At 50.5% G+C, this 15,840-nt stretch overlaps 1 protein-coding gene and 1 long non-coding RNA gene across 2 annotated transcripts; one reads left to right on the top strand and one right to left on the bottom strand.

Annotated features, from left to right (window-relative positions):
- Window positions 1-5,663: 5,663 nt before the first annotated feature.
- Window positions 5,664-8,932, bottom strand: LOC308534180. The gene is made up of 3 exons (XR_013997170.1): window positions 8,830-8,932; window positions 6,860-6,968; window positions 5,664-5,801 (listed from the first exon to the last, which is right to left on the bottom strand). It is a non-coding gene; the product is annotated as an uncharacterized lncRNA (long non-coding RNA).
- A 58-nt stretch (window positions 8,933-8,990) lies between these two features.
- On the top strand, window positions 8,991-12,562 carry LAMTOR5 (late endosomal/lysosomal adaptor, MAPK and MTOR activator 5). The gene is made up of 4 exons (XM_081112529.1): window positions 8,991-9,097; window positions 9,860-9,921; window positions 11,665-11,782; window positions 12,255-12,562. Exons 1-4 carry the CDS (start codon window positions 9,063-9,065, stop codon window positions 12,313-12,315), a joined length of 276 nt encoding a protein of 91 aa, XP_080968655.1. The 5' UTR covers window positions 8,991-9,062; the 3' UTR covers window positions 12,316-12,562.
- The last annotated feature ends 3,278 nt before the right edge of the window (window positions 12,563-15,840 follow it).

Here is a 15,840-nt window from a genome sequence, read left to right as displayed (position 1 = left end):
AGAGAGAGCGGACAACGTGACTCCATGTCTCCATTCCGCACGTGTGCGCGCACTCACTCCGAGAGAGAAGACTGAAAAGCAGCGAACTAAACGCCCCGCTTCATCCTGGCGAGGAGGAGCTGCCAATGGCCGTGGGCTGGGTGGTGTCTGTTTTGGTGGTTCATTTGTCTTCGTACGTTTGTGCATTTTTCTCTGGGCATGCATTCTTTTTGTCATAGGAAACACAATAAATGTTACTTTTAAATAATTATAAAGAGGGTGGAAAAGGAAAAATGAGAAAAGAACCTGCGTCTGGGGATCATTTAGGCCTATGCCCAGCTAGATTCTCCTTCTCTCCTTTGGCTGGTGCCCTTGGACAAGGTACTTCCCTTCCCCCAGCATCTCCCCTCAATCGCCAGGACATGTGCAGACAGAAGCCAGGCCCTTACTTGCGTGGTGGCTGGAGCGTTTTCGGGGCAAGGCTGCTTAGCAGCCAGCAGCAGATGGTTGCGGTGCGAGGAAGAGGTTTTCCGTTTCTTCTGCTGAAACCGAGGCTGTAGAGGGGACATGAGATGGCACAGCTGGAGGCGCCCACACTCGCCGCCAAAGTGCCCAGAAGCGCCTCCCGCCCAGGCGCAGGGAGTGGGGACACCCGGCACCTCTGGGACTCCAGTCAGCGAGATGCGGCCCCACCGGTGGCCGGCTGACGTGGGAGCGGGCGGGGAGGTGGGTTCGCCTGCAAGGTGGTGACCCACAGTCCAGGGACACAGAGGGACGCAGGATGGGCCTGAGCATGGATGGCTCCAAAGGCTTTGGGGGACATTGCACCCCGTGGGGAAAATAGGGGCAACATGCAGCGCCTGCAAAAGGGCCCCCTGGCTCCGTCCTGCCGTGTAACTCTGGCTCCAGCGCGCTGCGCTAATCCCGGCCAGAGCCCCAGCGGGAGCATCTGCCACCTTCCCGCTGGGTCACCCGGAGCCTCGTCCTCAGGAACAGGAGAGGAGGAGCAGAGCGGTCAAGAAGTTAATTGAAAGCAGCAGCGAGAGTCTCGTGAATGCGTAGTAAGACGTAACTGCTCCTTTCTCCAGGACACAGGGCAGACTTGGCGTCTGCGAGCTTTCCCTCCGGGGCCCGCCGACCGCCCCCTCCCACCAGGTCCAGTCCTGTCCCGGGAGGAGATGCTCCCGCCCCCAGCGGACAACAGCTGTTCCCTCTCTAGTAAAGCTACAAACAGTCCGTCCTCAGCCCCGAGCCGGCCAGAGGTCACATGGCACCGAGAGCGGCTCTTCCAGGAACAGGCAGCGGGACAGCGCTCTGTCTGTGCCGGGCCTGGAGGAGGCGCTTGCATTTCTTCGCCAGGTGTCTGCATCACTGAGTCTGAGTAACTCCTCCCTCCTGTGGCTGCTTAGGCCAAACCGGAAGCCAAGCGTTTGGAGCCGGAGGGAAACCCGATTAGACAGCACCCCCAGTGCCCAGCACAGAGCCCAGGACCCGGGGGCAAGGTCCCCGGGGTGAGAACGTCAGGAATCCCAGGACTGGCCGTGGTCACAGGCGCCATGGGCAGCCTGGCCCGCTGCTCCTCACTGGCCCTACCGCCTCCCCTTCCTGTCCGTTCCATTCAACAAACCAGACAAAGAGAGGCGGCAAAGACCAGGGAGACGGCCCCTGCCCAGAAGGGAACAATTGGAAAAACAGGGACCTAAATGACTGTGATGTTAAGAAATAATACTAACCAGCCCGATCCTGGAAATCAGGCCAGCGAGGGCTTTGACGTCAGCCAGCCATTGTTCCCAAGCCCACCCAAGGACCACTTGGCACCCAGGGGAGCGTTCTCGGTGCCTTGGCTGCTTACCATTCATTCAGGGCTCAGACTCCGCGAAGTTACTGAGTGACATGGAGATCAAGTCCAGCGAAGACATAACAATTTAAATCCAACAGACAAGATAACACCAAAGGCTGATTAGCTAATTGCCCTGTAGGACATTAACCACTTTTGTTTTATTTTTTAATTGTGGTAAAATACACATAACATTTTACTACCTTAAGCATTTCTAAGTGTCCAGTTCAGTGACGTGAAGCACATTCACGTTGTTGTGCAACCGTCACCACATCCATCTTCAGAACTCTTTTCCCCTCCGCCAGACAATCCCTGTCCTCACTACCACAAACCCCTGTTCCCTCCAGTCCCCCACCCTGGCCACCGCCATTCCACTTGCCATCTCTGAGAGCCCGACCACTCTAGGTACCGCATGTGTCTTTGCGGCTGGTTCATTTCACTGAGCATACTGTCCTTACAGCTCATCCATGGTGTAGCATGTGTCCGAATTTCTCTCCTTTTTGAGGCTGAATAATATTCTGATGTACCACATCTGGCTGATCCATTCATCTGTCGATGGACACTTGAGTTGCTCCACCTTCTGGCTATTGTGAACAATGTCGCCATACCTGTAGGTGCACAACTCTCTCTTCAGACACTGATCTCCGTTCTTTTGGAGACATGCCCACAGCTGGAATTGCTGCGTTATATCATTCTGTTTCATTTTTTGAGGAGTCACCATACTGTCCCAGACTGCGAGAGGGCACAGGCCGGGCTGAGGGACCACCCCACCACAAAGTTCAGGAATGTCGTGCACCCGGCCTCTAGTATAAACATAAAATACTTAGTACAGCCCCTGGCAATCATCAGTCCTCAGCAAACGTTTCTTGCTTGTGGGTAGAGGTGGACTTTGTCCTGTTTGTGTGGATGTGTGTCTATAAGAAAACAAAATATTAGGGAAAGGACGGGTAGCAAAGAAGCCAGAGAACTTGCTCGTTTCCCTAGACGTTCTCTTTGCTGATTGATGTTTCTATCAACTCACAGCGGAGGTTAGTCCCAATTTCATATTCGCTTGTCCAGAGAGTGATAAACTGTTATCTCCTTAAAGTCATCTGTGCTGCCTTCAGATCGCCCTTCACTGTGACAGATGGGACTGGATTCCTCTTCCTACCCCTTTGGCAATTGAGAAGATCAATGAGACATGCGTCTCCGTGCCTGTGCCTCAGACTTCCTCCGGGTGCAGGGGGGCGGGGCAGGGGGTGCTGATGGTTCAGAATTAATGTGGCAGCTGATGTACTAGTGGGTGTCTACAGGCAGGAGGACCAGTCCTCCCACTGCTGGGAGGGGAGAGGAGAAGGCAGCCCTTGGCCACTTCATGGGGCCGACTCGCAGGCCTGTGCTGCCAACCTGGGCGAGAGGCCAGCTGCAGAGGGGCTGGCTCCTCTGGGATCTGCGTCCTGGAGACTGGCTCGCCTTGGTCTTGAAAGTCCCAAGGCCATGGACGCCTTCAAGTTCTGTGACCTTGACAAGAGAGTTGACTTCTCCAGACCTCAGTTACTGCATCCACAAAATGGGATCCCTCAAAGGATGACTGTGAGATTAAAATGAGATTATTTGGCCCAGCCGGTGTGGCTCAGTGGTTGAGCAATGACCTATGAACCAGGAGGTCACCGTTTGATTCCCAGTCAGGCACATACCTGGGTTGCAGGCTCAATCCCCAGTTGGGGGCAGGAGGCAGCCGATCAATAATTCTCTCTCATCATTGATGTTTCTCTCTCTCTCCCTCTCTCCCTTCCTCTCTGAAATCAATTTTTAAAAAAAATGTTTTTTTAAAGAGATGATTTGTGTGAATGGATACAATTGGTAAAATTTTCATCTTTAAACACAAGAGTAAGTGCAATCAATGTTCTTGAGTGAGAAACTGGCCGAGTTTGCAGATATTAACACTCAGGCCTACAGAGGTGACACCATAGCAGTCAATCAGGAGGCTGTCCCCTGCCCCTGCTGCTGTTGACACATGTGAGCCGGAATGCACCGGAATGGAATGCGGTGTAGAGGAGGGTGGAGGGTCAGTTTCCCTGGAGGGTCCCACAGGAGCCTCCTCTAATAGAACAGCCCGGAAGTGAGCGCTTCAGAGAGCCAGAGGCCTGCTGGGCGCCATGGGGGGTACAGGCAACACACTCAAATTCTGGAAAGGTCTTGACCCTGAGGGTTTGGTGTTTCTCTTTTTATTCTCCTGCCCCTCCCTCTAGTCTTTTCCCAGAAGCAGCTCCCTCCCTAAATGGCGTGGGGAGGGACCCTGCCAACCCTGCCCCTCCCCGACCCCACCACCTCCCCTTGAAATCTGGAGCCTGAAAAGGCAGCGCTGGCCCGGCTGTGGGAGCGCAAACGAACAGGTCGTTCCCGGCCAGGCCCTTCTCTAATCCAAAACAAACCGTGGTTTTTTCCATGACCTCTAGCTTCGTTACCTTTAAGACGCACGTGCTGGGACGGAGCGAGTTCAGCCCGTTTACTGTGGCTCCTCGCACAGGGTCCTGAAGACGAGGAGAAGAAAGAGATGGCGGACAAGCGGGCTCTGAGCAGCTCTCAAATGCCGTATCTACCCTCGGGCAGCAGAGGGCAGAAAGCACTCCCCTCCTCTGCCAGGGGGTGGCCGGCGCCCAGTGGCCCTGGGGCTGGGGAAGGGGCTGGGGAAGGGGCTGGGGAAGGGGCTGGGGAAGGGGCTGGGGAAGGGGCTGGGGTGCCGACCTCAGAGCGTCTCCTCGCCCAAAGCCAGCGAGAAGCCCTGCGTAGGAGCCACTGGAAATGCTCCACGGAAGGCCTCTGCCACGCCCAGGGCACCTTCCAAGCAAACACAGAAGCAGAACAGCACGTCCTCCTGGGCTTGCCTGGCGACTAAAGCCTGGCACGTGACCCAGGCCGCTGCTCGCATTTACCCGTGAAGCGGGACTGCCATTCGGGGAAATTCCATGCTGCGGGCTAAGGCACAGCCAGGCAGGGTGCAGGGGGCAGGGGGCAGGGGGCAGGGGGCAGGACGAGGTTCCTTCTGCAGCAGCGATGTGGGCTTTGCAAGCTGTGTAGGCGTCCCAGCTGGGGGTGCTGGTGGCAGGGTGTTTTCCTGCTGGGGGCTGGGGGCTTTGTCACTGGAAACTTAGACTGATTCTCCAGGTCCCCCCGCCTCCCCCAACAACCTGGGTAACCACGAGCTCCCGGTGCCTTTTTAAAACCCCCTCTCCTGCTCCACACGGCAGAGCTAGCTTCCGCGGTGCGCCCCAAGAACCCTCAAGGCTAGTCTCAGTCAAGTTTGCCTGAGCGGTCGTTTCTTGGGGTCCTGGGAGCAGCAACAACAGCCGCCACTTGTCCAGAGTCCAGGGACCGTGCCATGGGCTCTGTGTGCAGCTCATGGAAGTCTCACACCTGGTTCACAGCCGGGAAAACGGAGCCATTAAGACGGCGAACCTTTTGAGCTCGGCGTGTCAGCATTTTGAAAAACCCTAACTTAACGCTGGTGCCGTGTCACATATAGAAATGTTTTGATATTTGCAACCCTAGTAAAACAAGGACTTATATTTTTGATATTTATTTTATATATTTAAATGCCATTTAACAAAGAAAAATCAACCAAAAAAATGAGTTCGCGTGTCCCCTCTGACACCCGTGTCAGAGGTTCGCCGTCACTGCATTAAGGGATGAGGGGACTTGTGGCTCAGTTGGTGACCTATGAGCCCAGTAGGGGGCGTGCAGGAGGCGGCCGATCAATGATTCTCTCCCTTCCTCTCTGAAATCAATAAAAACATATTTTTTAAAATAATAAAATAAAATAAAAAGAGGGTAACTCAGAGTTGTGAGTAGACGAGCTCTTGAAGCTCAACGTGATTCCAAGAGAGAGGGAGCAGCAGTGGGAAAGGCAGCGCCGGCCCAGGCTGGGGGCGGCAGTGACGGCCTCCGTGGCAGGATGGGCGCAGTCTGGCGGGTCCTGAGGACGGGGCGCCCACTGTGGTCACAGCTGGTGAGAGAACAGAGATATCTGGCCGCCCAAGGGCTCCCGGGACAAAGGCAGAGATCACTGACAATGGAAGGCACTGTTACCCCACAAGCTATTCTCTGAGCCCCCCAGGGCTGAGGGGATGGGCAGCGGCAGGGGGCAAAGGACGCAGCAAGCACGTCAGTGCGCAGGTCTGCCTCTCCCACACAGGCTAATACAGGAAATTCTTCTGCCTCCGTGTCAAGCACTTATTTGATTTGCATAATTCCGAGGCCAATACATCTCAGCATTAAGGCTGATTTGACGTGTGATGCAGACAGCCTAATTACGAATGAGGCATTTTATCAGCTCCTCTAAATGTTCTTTTCTCTGGTCCACAATTTTTTATGCTGGGTTGATCATTTTTTTATTCACAAGGGCTTCGTTCCGATTTGTCAAGGCTGCATTAACAGGGCAGCGAATGGAGACTTCGACATGGGAGTCTGAGCGCATTTATCCTCAGCAGCAAAATGAATGAAGCAGCAGGAAGAAAGCCTCCTGAGCTGGGGCCTCTCTAGCCAACCCCGAGTCGCCTCAGATGTGTTTTGCTTGTATCTCCCAGAACCGGGCTCGGCTGTAAACGCTCGGAGGCAGTGCCAACCTCACTGCCGTCGACTGACAGCCCAGCTCACTGCTTAGAGAGGCTCGGGTCAGAGAGGCCAGGGGTGTATTCCCCCACCCACTCCCTCTCCACACACTCAGTGAGCACCTTGCAGGCCGGGCTCCGGGGTATAAAACAGACTCAAGTCCCAGTCACATGCATCACGCCACCACGGTTGGCCAATGCAGGAAACATATCTTAGCCAAGTATCAAGGCTGGGAGCATGCTGGAAAGATTATCTGCTCTCTTCTCTTGCCTCGGGGAGGGTCACCCTCCCAACTGGTTTTTCTTTTACATACGGGCTGCCAAATGCTGGGGGCATCACAGACAGTGACTTTGACTGGCAGGATTTATTACTATTTGTGTATATTGGCTTCTCAGGGCTGTCAGAGCAACAGACCATAACCTGGGTGGCTTCAACAGAAATGTAGTGCCTCACCGTTCTGGGGGCGAGAAGTCCAAAATCAAAGTGTTGGCGGGGTGGGTTCCTTCTGTGGCTGTCAGGGCCTCTCTCCGTGGCTTGGAGATGACCGGCTTCTTCCTCTGTCCTTTGGAGGAGGAGAGAAAGAAAAAGATAAAGGTGGTTAAAGTTTGGTATTTAAAGGCTCTTTACCTTACACAGAGTCCACTCCCAAAAGACCCACCAAGATTCTCCAGTAAATATGGGCTGGATTCCTACGTGTCCCCCAGTGCTCACATGAAGAAAGGGAGAAGATGCTCTTCCTGGCTTTGAAAAGTAAACATAAAAAATTACAATGTGATACCCTGGCCAGTGTGGCTCAGGGTTTGGGTGCCATCCCGTGCATTGAAAGCTTGCAGGTTCCATTCCCAGGCAGGGCACATACCCAGGTTTTGGGCTTGATTCCTGGTGTGGGGGGGTGTACAGGAGGCAGCCAATCAATGGTTCACTCTCGCATCGATGTTTCTCTCTCTCCTTCTCCCTTCCTCTCTCCCTAAAAATCAATAAAAATATATATTTTTTAAATTACAATGCAATGAGGTTAAGTACTCCTGTCATCCCAGAAACGGCTCTCAGCACTCAAAACTGAGACTCAAGAATCATCAAATAGCCCTAGTTGGTTTGGCTCAGTGGATAGAGCATCGGCCTGCAGGCTGAAGGATCCTAGGTTTGATTCTGGTCAAGGGCACGGGCTCAGGTTGCAGGCTTGATCCCCAGAAGAGGGTGTGCAGGAGGCATCCAATCAATGATTCTCTCTCATCACTGATGTTTCTCTCTCTCTCTCCCTTTCTCCTGAAATAAAAAATATATGTTTTTTAAAATAAAATAAAATAAAATCATAAAAGTGACATATTTTTATTGGACCTCGCTGCCCTGGAGGTTAAAAAGCCAGTTGGGAGGCACCAGCTCAGCAAAGCGTTACCTGGGACCACAAGGGGGCAGTACTGCAGCGCTGAGCTGCCTCGGGCAGGAGGCTAGCGGGAAGCAGTCTGGCTCCTAACATTTTTTCTAATGCGTTTAATGGTAGTTTTAAATTGCTTTTTCTAAAGTTTAAATGGTCCATATTATGTTATCCCTGAGTTAAATAATAAAAATAAGAAGCTTAAATAGTAATTTCTCTAGAAGTTCCAAACTCCTGAATTACAATATTCAAGACTAGAATTTAAGGAAGCTGCAAGTTTCACTGTCACAGCTAGGGAAGAACTGCAGGCACAAACTAAAAGCGACCCAACTGCACATTAAGGGGCTGGTGAAATGAATTAAGGTACAGCTATAACATGGAATATTTTGTAAGGATTACAAAAGATGTAAGTAAACTATTATTAACACGGAAATACATTTATGCAAAATTCTGTGAAAAAGCCCAGCTACAGAAGTGTATGCCCAGTATGCATGTCAATTGTAAAATTGAAAGGAAAAGAAAAGCATTAAAAGCATGCACTGGCAGAGGGTGGGCTGAAAGGACACTGTCCAAGACATTAACAATCATCTCTGCACAGACTACGGGTGGCCTTCCTTCCTTATTTTTGCAACTGCTTTATAATTTATTTTTAAAGTTATTTTTAAGTTGTCCTAACCATTCTTCTTTTCTAATGCCACCGTCTTTCCCAACCTGTCCTGAGCCCTTGCTCAAGAAAGAACCAGTGTCTTCGTTAAAATCCCGGCACTTCCCAGTACCTCGCTGGGGTTTGCACCTTGTCCCCACCTCGTCCCCTAGCCCCGTGTGCGTGCCGTCTCCCCTCCAGGCCTGTGGAGCTCTGCACGGGGTCCCGTGTCTCCTCGGGGTCCCGACCCGCTGCCCGGAGCCCACCTGCCTGGCCACCGCGTTACGGTAAAACGAACACAGGTCTGGCCGACGTTTCGCCGTCGGCTGAACCAAAACCCCAAGGTTCCACCCCTGACACAAGGTGACCGGCCAGGAATCAACGCCCTGAGGCCAGGCTACGGACCTCTCCCCCGCGGGACCGCCGCGCCGCCGGCTGCCGAAGCACCTGTCACCGCCCGGGCGTCAGCAACTGGGAGGAGTGGACGCTTCCGGTACGCAACGCGGAGGCGCCGCCGCGAAGTTTGTCCCTTCGGAGACGCCGTGCAGGCCGCTCGTGTCACGTGATCGAGGAGCCTCCTGAAGGCGGAAGCGGCGCGCTGCGGGGCTTGGGTCGGGGTGGACGGCCAGGCCGGCGGGATGGAGGCGACCTTGGAGCAGCACTTGGAGGACACGTGAGTGGCGCGGGCACTTGATCGGGACAAAGTGCGCGAGCTGCGAGGGCCGGCCAGCCAATTGGGGACGCCGCGCGACCCCCGGGCGCGGGTCAGGCGGTGAGCTGGCCCGGGGCCGCGGGCGGCCAGTGACCCGGAATCAAAATCCCGCCCGCGGGGCCCCGCACTCTCCCCAACGTTGCTCCGCGGCCCGAGCCCTGAACCGCCCGTCCTGCTGGCGTTGGCTGGACAGGGGCCGCCCTCGCGAGTTTCAGGAACTGGGTTAATTTGGGGGAAGGACGTGCCACCGTGTAGACTAATCCTGCAGTGTACACACACACTCACAGCCTCCTCCTCCCGTGTGTGACCAGTTACTTGGTGATTAAAATGAAACACATCCCTTCAGTTTGTCAACGAGGAATGTCTATTGGAGTCCGAGGGAAGTGGGCGGGGCAGCACCTCCGCCGCACGGATGCCCCTCAGCTCCCCCGCTCCCCCCCAGGAGGCACCGCGTTACACGAAAGCACCGTTTTTAACGAGGGACACAGTCCTAGGTCCGGAATGCCTGTGGCCCGCCTAAGCGCCTGGACACGCTCTTTTCTGTCATCAGAGAGAAACTCACCTATTTAGGTTTTTTTTTTTTTCTCTCGTGGTGGGGAGGGGGGTGATAAAGTTGAGAAACACTCATTTAAAGCACGTGATACAGTGCCTGCCTGGTGGTAGAATGCCTGTGTGTGTTGTAATGTTTTAAGTTCCTTTTCTCACATGTGTCCCTGGAAATAGAATGAAGAATCCATCCATTGTTGGAGTCCTGTGCACAGACTCACAAGGACTTAACCTGGGCTGTAAGTACCCCCCGCAGCCCTTTGGTGGCTGCACAGCATTTGAGGTTGACTGGGAGTCCGTGTGCAGTTACCCTGCCACTTTCCAGCCACTTGTGTAAACAGTTATCTCCCGATAAGATTAGAAGATTGAGCTTTTCACTGGGTACTTGTGAAGGTAGAAACATTCCTGCACTGCAGTCATTTCTGCTGAAATAGTATTTGACCCATTTTAAAAAGTGGGTTGGGGAAAGCCTTCAGGTAACATTGAATGTGTGCCGTCTGCTTGGACTGCGAGGCTTCGGATACTGATCTTCTCGTTCTCACATTATTCCTGCAAGATGCTATTTTTTAGTCTACACTTAACAGTGAGGCGGCAGTAAAAATGAGGCGTCAGGGTTGGACACACCTGGGTTCAACCGCCTGCTCTTCTGTTTGCTTGGACCAAAAAGAACCTTTCTGAGCCTGTTTCTTTACTGGGTTGTTTAATAATTACTATCGAATTACATTTATTGAGCTTTTACTGTGTGCCAGGCACCGTTCTAAGTATTCTACATATACTAACTCATTTAATCCTCAAAACATGAGGTAGATAAAGAAATTAAGTGGTTGCCCTGGCCCGAGTGGCTCAGTGGGTGGGAGCATTGCCCTGTGCACTGAAAGTTGGGGGTTTGATCTCCAGTTGGAGCGCTCATGGGAGGCAACCAGTCACTGTTTCTCTCTCACATCGATGTTTCTCTTCCTCTCCCTCCAAAATCAATAAAAGCAGATCCTTGGGTGAGGATTAAAGAATTAAGTGGTCTAGCTGGGATTTGAGTCTGGCTCCAGTCTCAATCACAATAGTATAAGATTGTATGTGTAAAACACAACACATAACCCAGACATAATGCTCAATAAACGGTAACAATTACAGATGAAGAAATAACGAAGGGGGTGGGGACACTTGCCAGCTCACTAATGGAAATTCAAGGAAATAGAAAACTAAATTAGCTCCTTAAACAAGCCTTCAAGGCCCCAAAGACTGCACTGTCTGTGCAGTTAATGTTCTGTATAATAATAGTCAACCCAACAAATCTGCTACAGTAGCATGTCTGTTACCCGATTTAGCAGATGGGCTTGCATTGCCCTTATGTATGCAAATATACTATAAATTAGTAATTACTTTTTGTGCCTGCCACCCAAGGTTTAGGTATTATCTACAGGCCAAAACAAAAGCCAGTTCTGTTGGTATTGGAAAACAGCCAGCTTATTCTAACGGGGTGAATTGCCCACAGAATGTCCACATATGCTGTCAAGGTGGACTTACAGCTGAGCTCCTGAGAAAACTTCCATACCCTTTGAGGTGGAGCTCAGTAAAGGTAATCAATTTCCTATGAGGAATAAGTTTCAACAGGTCTCGTCTGTACTGCTGTTTGTCGATCTCACCTCCGAACTTCTTGTTGATTTCAGCAAGGTTCCTGTGAAATGGATTTATGACTTTCAGAGCGACTTGAAATTACAGCTTCCTTATATGTTTGAGATGGTGTTTAAAGATGGTGATGGGAATGACTTTGAAAATTGAGTGTCTGTTATGGCTTTATTGATTGAGGAACTGGCGTGTGGCTTTCTCACAGAGGCAACCAGCTGAGTACAGCAGAGCAAAATCATTTCATGTCAGTAACCTAAGAGCCCATGAACTGAACTCTCATGAATAATTCATGAGGCACTACTACAGCTCTAAGCTCATTTTTAAGAGTCGGGCAACATGCTATCATCTGTGTCTTCCAGGCCGTGGGACCCTGTCGGATGAGCACGCCGGGGTGATATCTGTTCTAGCCCAGCAAGCAGCTAAGCTAACCTCAGACCCCACTGATACTCCTGTGGTGTGTCTAGAGTCCGATAATGGGTGAGTCGAAGGCAGCAGGTCCCTTCCTTCCCTTTTTATTTAGGAAGATTTTTAGAATGACTGGGGCCTGCCCTGTGCTCCTTGGCAGTTCTTCATTCAAAGGGCAAAGTAAAAATAGGAAGACCAATCAAAGAACAGAAACTGCTTCTGGAATAATGGAAGTACTAACGATCTTCCAAGTGAGTGTCCTCAGAACAGTGGACACGAACAGAAGACAAACTACGCGATACCATATCAGCTCGTAAAGAGAAAATGTGTGACAGGACACGTGCAGATAAAACCAGGGAAATAGTACAGTGGTTGTCTGAGTGCTAGGGAGATCAGTGTCATTTCATTTTTATAGTTAATACTTTACTGTATTTCCCAAATGTTTTGCTGTGTTCATATATTGCTTATATATACGTAGAAAAAATGGCATTTTCATTGTGTCCTAAACCATTAACGTCACACTGCCTTCCGCTTTGCCTTCCAGGAACATCATGATCCAGAAACACGACAGCATCACAGTGGCTGTGCACAAGATGGCCTCCTGATGGCGCCCAGGTTCTCCCGCAGCGCCTCTGCTCCTTGCCTTACACCGTTAGTTTCAGTGGTTAGGCCTGTCATCCAGTGAGCTTGGGGCACTTTTGTATTAATTTAGGCTAAGTTGCTTTTGGACACTTTATGGACTGACTTACCAAAATATTAGTAAGAAAGGATCTTGTTTTGCAGCAGTAGGTCTGGGTGACTTTGTATATAGAATCCTGTTGTGTTCAATAAATCTCGTTCGAGAAAAGCTTGGATCTTTTCTGGATTCTTTAAACTCTTATCAGTCTGAACACGCCCGACCTTGCCCTAACTCTTATCAATGTTCATTTTTTCAATTACCAAACTGAAAATTGTTTCAGAGGCCTTTGTTCCAAATTATTCTCTTCTCTTTCAGAAGCTTCCTCAAATACATATATCCTCACAGAAGTATCCATGGATATTAAATCAAGCATATCCCTACCCCATAATAAAAATATTATGGCTAATATCATTAAGCACTTACTATATGCCAGGAACTCATTTAATTCTCATTCATTGGAAAGTAGGGATATTCATGTCTAGTCTTTACCACATACTCAGTGGAGTGAGGGTAATAGTGACTTAGGAGATACCAAGCTGCAATTCTTGTTGAATAGCTTTCGGGCCAAGAGTCAGAAGGTTGGAGGTTAAGGAACTTATTTATGTTTAGACTATAGAAGTTTTAACTGGGTACAGATGCCAAAATGCTAATATCCCAATGGTGGCTAAGGAGTCTTTGTTCTTGATATTAGGCCCCAACTGATGAATAAGAACCATTTTTAGTGAACTAAGTATCAATAGTGGGTCTAATAATGTGCAGTCATATAAATATTCCTCACAACAAACTTGTAAAATAACATTTTACGGAAACATATTCAGAGAGGATAACTGGCCGAGAGTCTGCAGGCTTAAAAGGTGGCAAAGTTGAGATTCTAACCAAGTGAGCATTTCCCACTACACCCCCAAAGCTCCCTCGATGAACGCTGTGCCAGGGGTTCATCTCTGAGGCCTCTGCAGCCCTCCCAGCCCGACGCTGCTGACACACTGCGTATCCCCGGCCTCTGCCTCCATCGGAGCTCTCCGGCAACATGAAGCCTGGCCTCGTCTCATCCTGCGACCAGAATCACCGATCACCCTGCTAAACGCAACACACTCCACCAAAAACAAGTCCTACAGGTGTTTACTAGACGATGCTTTCCAAGTATTTCGTGACGACAACACTGAATAGTCCTCACCTTCTCTCTGGGGGTTTTGCCTTCTGCTGGAGGGTCATTCGGTCCTTAGCACCAGCATCACATAACTATCATCCTATCGCTACTCATAAAGCGTTTCCCAAACCACTTGGCTGGGATTCTGCTAGCATGTTCATCTCTAAGTATTAGTTTGGTTTTAAGAGCCTGAGAAGCCACTTACTATTTAAAAAGGAACATGCATAAATATGTGCAGATTTTCCAGCTAAATCAAGAAAAATGCAGGTTAGCCTAACATGCATTCTGGTTTGAAACCTGGGATGTGGGTGCTGGGGAGATGAAAGGCAATTTCCTGTTGACTGGTGTGTGTTTTTTGAGGTGGAGGGTAGAACAGAAAGGAAATGGGATAAGAAAGCTGAATCATCCCCGTAATTTTCTAGGAGACTCAGCCTTAACCATTTCCAAAATGCAAGAATAAAAGTTTCATTAAAATCCAAGTATACACCTTCTCTGGGAGGTGTTTGGTGGTAAGGCAATCAAGTATGAAAAACAGCAATTAAAACGGTGTCTGGAACCCCATGTTACAGCCCAGTCAATTCATGTGCTGGTAAGGTCACACACATGGGCTGAACTCCTGAGCACTGCCATTTGAGCCCAGGAAATGGACCTCCCAACTCTGGGAGAGGGTGTGTCTTCTTGTAAAATAAGCAAGTCCTGAGGACCCTGGAAGGAAAGGCAGGGGCCCGGCTCTGAGTCCTGGGGCCTCATTCTTTGCTTTGAGTAGTGTTAGAGGGGAAGCCGAGGCACATTAAAATAGTAAGAATTTGAGCAAAAATCTATTTGAATCAGGCAGCACCAAACCCGAAATAGGTAAGAGTGCTCCACCAACAGCTTGGGGAGAGACTTTTGTAGAGAAAAGGCAAAAGCCCAGCAAGGAAATGACTGGCTGCCACGTAAGGCCTGATTGGCTGTTGGTGACTGGCTGTCCTTGGGTTTTCATTTCTTCACCTTGAGGGGTTTACAGGCCTTCACTTGGGTTTGCTTATGTAGCCACCGCAGCACCAGAGCCACCTCTGCACTGACCTTGTTTAACTGATTCAACGGTAGTTACCGAGAGGATTTTCCACTTGGTTTACTCAGATGCTTGCTGTCGCGCCTACGGTGAAACTCTAGCCAGGATGGGTGGTGTCAAATCTGCCTCCGCTCCTCACAAGGTAAAGTCCACTGGCCAGGAACAGACATCGGCCCTGAGGTCCTCAGTCTTACATGCTCACTTGTTCTCACAGCACATTATGAACTCCTTCAGAAAAACAGTAATATTCTAGAAAACTAGTTTATTTCTCTCCCCGGAGTGTCTCATCTGTGAAGGATTCCTTTGCTGAACACCACGTCGAAGGTAAGACGAAAACAGGATTGTGCGTTGGGGTTGGTTTCCTATAATGTTTTGAATGACCCACAGGCTTCTCCCCCAGCCCAGCTGCTCACCACACGGCCATTGCACATGCCTGGCCGTGGGTTCTCCTTCCAGTAAGAAACAGTCTGCCTGCTGACCCGACAGTGGGAAATGAAGCATGCTGGATCCCTTCCCCAGGACTCAGAGCTGTGGCCCTGCCTTTCCTTCCAGGGTCCTCAGAATTTGCTTATTTTACAGAAGACACAGCCTCTCCCAGGGTTGGGAGGTCCATTTCCTGGGCTCAAATAGCAACACTCATTTGTGAGGAGGCAGCAATTACGATACTTGCACTCCTGGATGCTTTTCAGCATGTTCTCCTGCTGAACCACAAGACCACCATCACACCCAAGAGGCACAACTTTGCTCACAGTCCACATCCAAACTCCTCCAACTGACCTCCCAAAGCTCTTCGCTTTTCCTGGTCCAGGGTCCACTCAAGGAACAGTCATTGCATTTCGCTGTCATGTCTATTCGGCCCAGGGGTGGGGGACACCAGGTCCTGCCAAGGCATTAGGGGTGAGTTTGAGCAAAGACAGCAGGCTAATTTTTAAGCTGATATTTTTGTGCCTGCAAATGTTATAAATATCCAAACGGCTTACGGCAGTTTTACAAAGGTTCCCCAACCCTGATTAGCCCATTAGAATATTCTCATTTTAGCGAGGGCTTTGTAAATGGAATGCCTAACCCAAGGCAACCCACCCCCTTTTTTAAATTTTTATTTCTCTAAAGTCGAAAGCTCACCCAGGGGACCAGAGGGCGGTGCACAGCTTCCCCTGGGATCTGGTGTGCAGCCCTGGGGGGAGGACTCTGAGGACAGTGCTCAGAGCCGCCACCCACAATCAGTAAGGTCGAGCTTTGCAGTTAACTCC

This window comes from Myotis nattereri, assembly GCF_964212035.1.
Source record: "Myotis nattereri genome assembly, chromosome: 18".
In the NCBI taxonomy this organism is placed as follows: domain Eukaryota; kingdom Metazoa; phylum Chordata; class Mammalia; order Chiroptera; family Vespertilionidae; genus Myotis; species Myotis nattereri.
Note: the sequence above shows the minus strand (reverse complement) of the source record. Positions and strands in the feature narration are given on the sequence as shown.

What these genes read in the sequence shown, in the direction of transcription:
- LAMTOR5 (XM_081112529.1), top strand. Translation starts at nt 9,063, where the DNA reads ATGGAGGCGACCTTGGAGCAGCACTTGGAGGACAC. An exon ending in GAGCAGCACTTGGAGGACAC is followed by an intron (nt 9,098 to 9,859) that starts GTGAGTGGCGCG and finishes CCCTGGAAATAG; the next exon opens with AATGAAGAATCCATCCATTG. An exon ending in TGTCTAGAGTCCGATAATGG is followed by an intron (nt 11,783 to 12,254) that starts GTGAGTCGAAGG and finishes TTTGCCTTCCAG; the next exon opens with GAACATCATGATCCAGAAAC.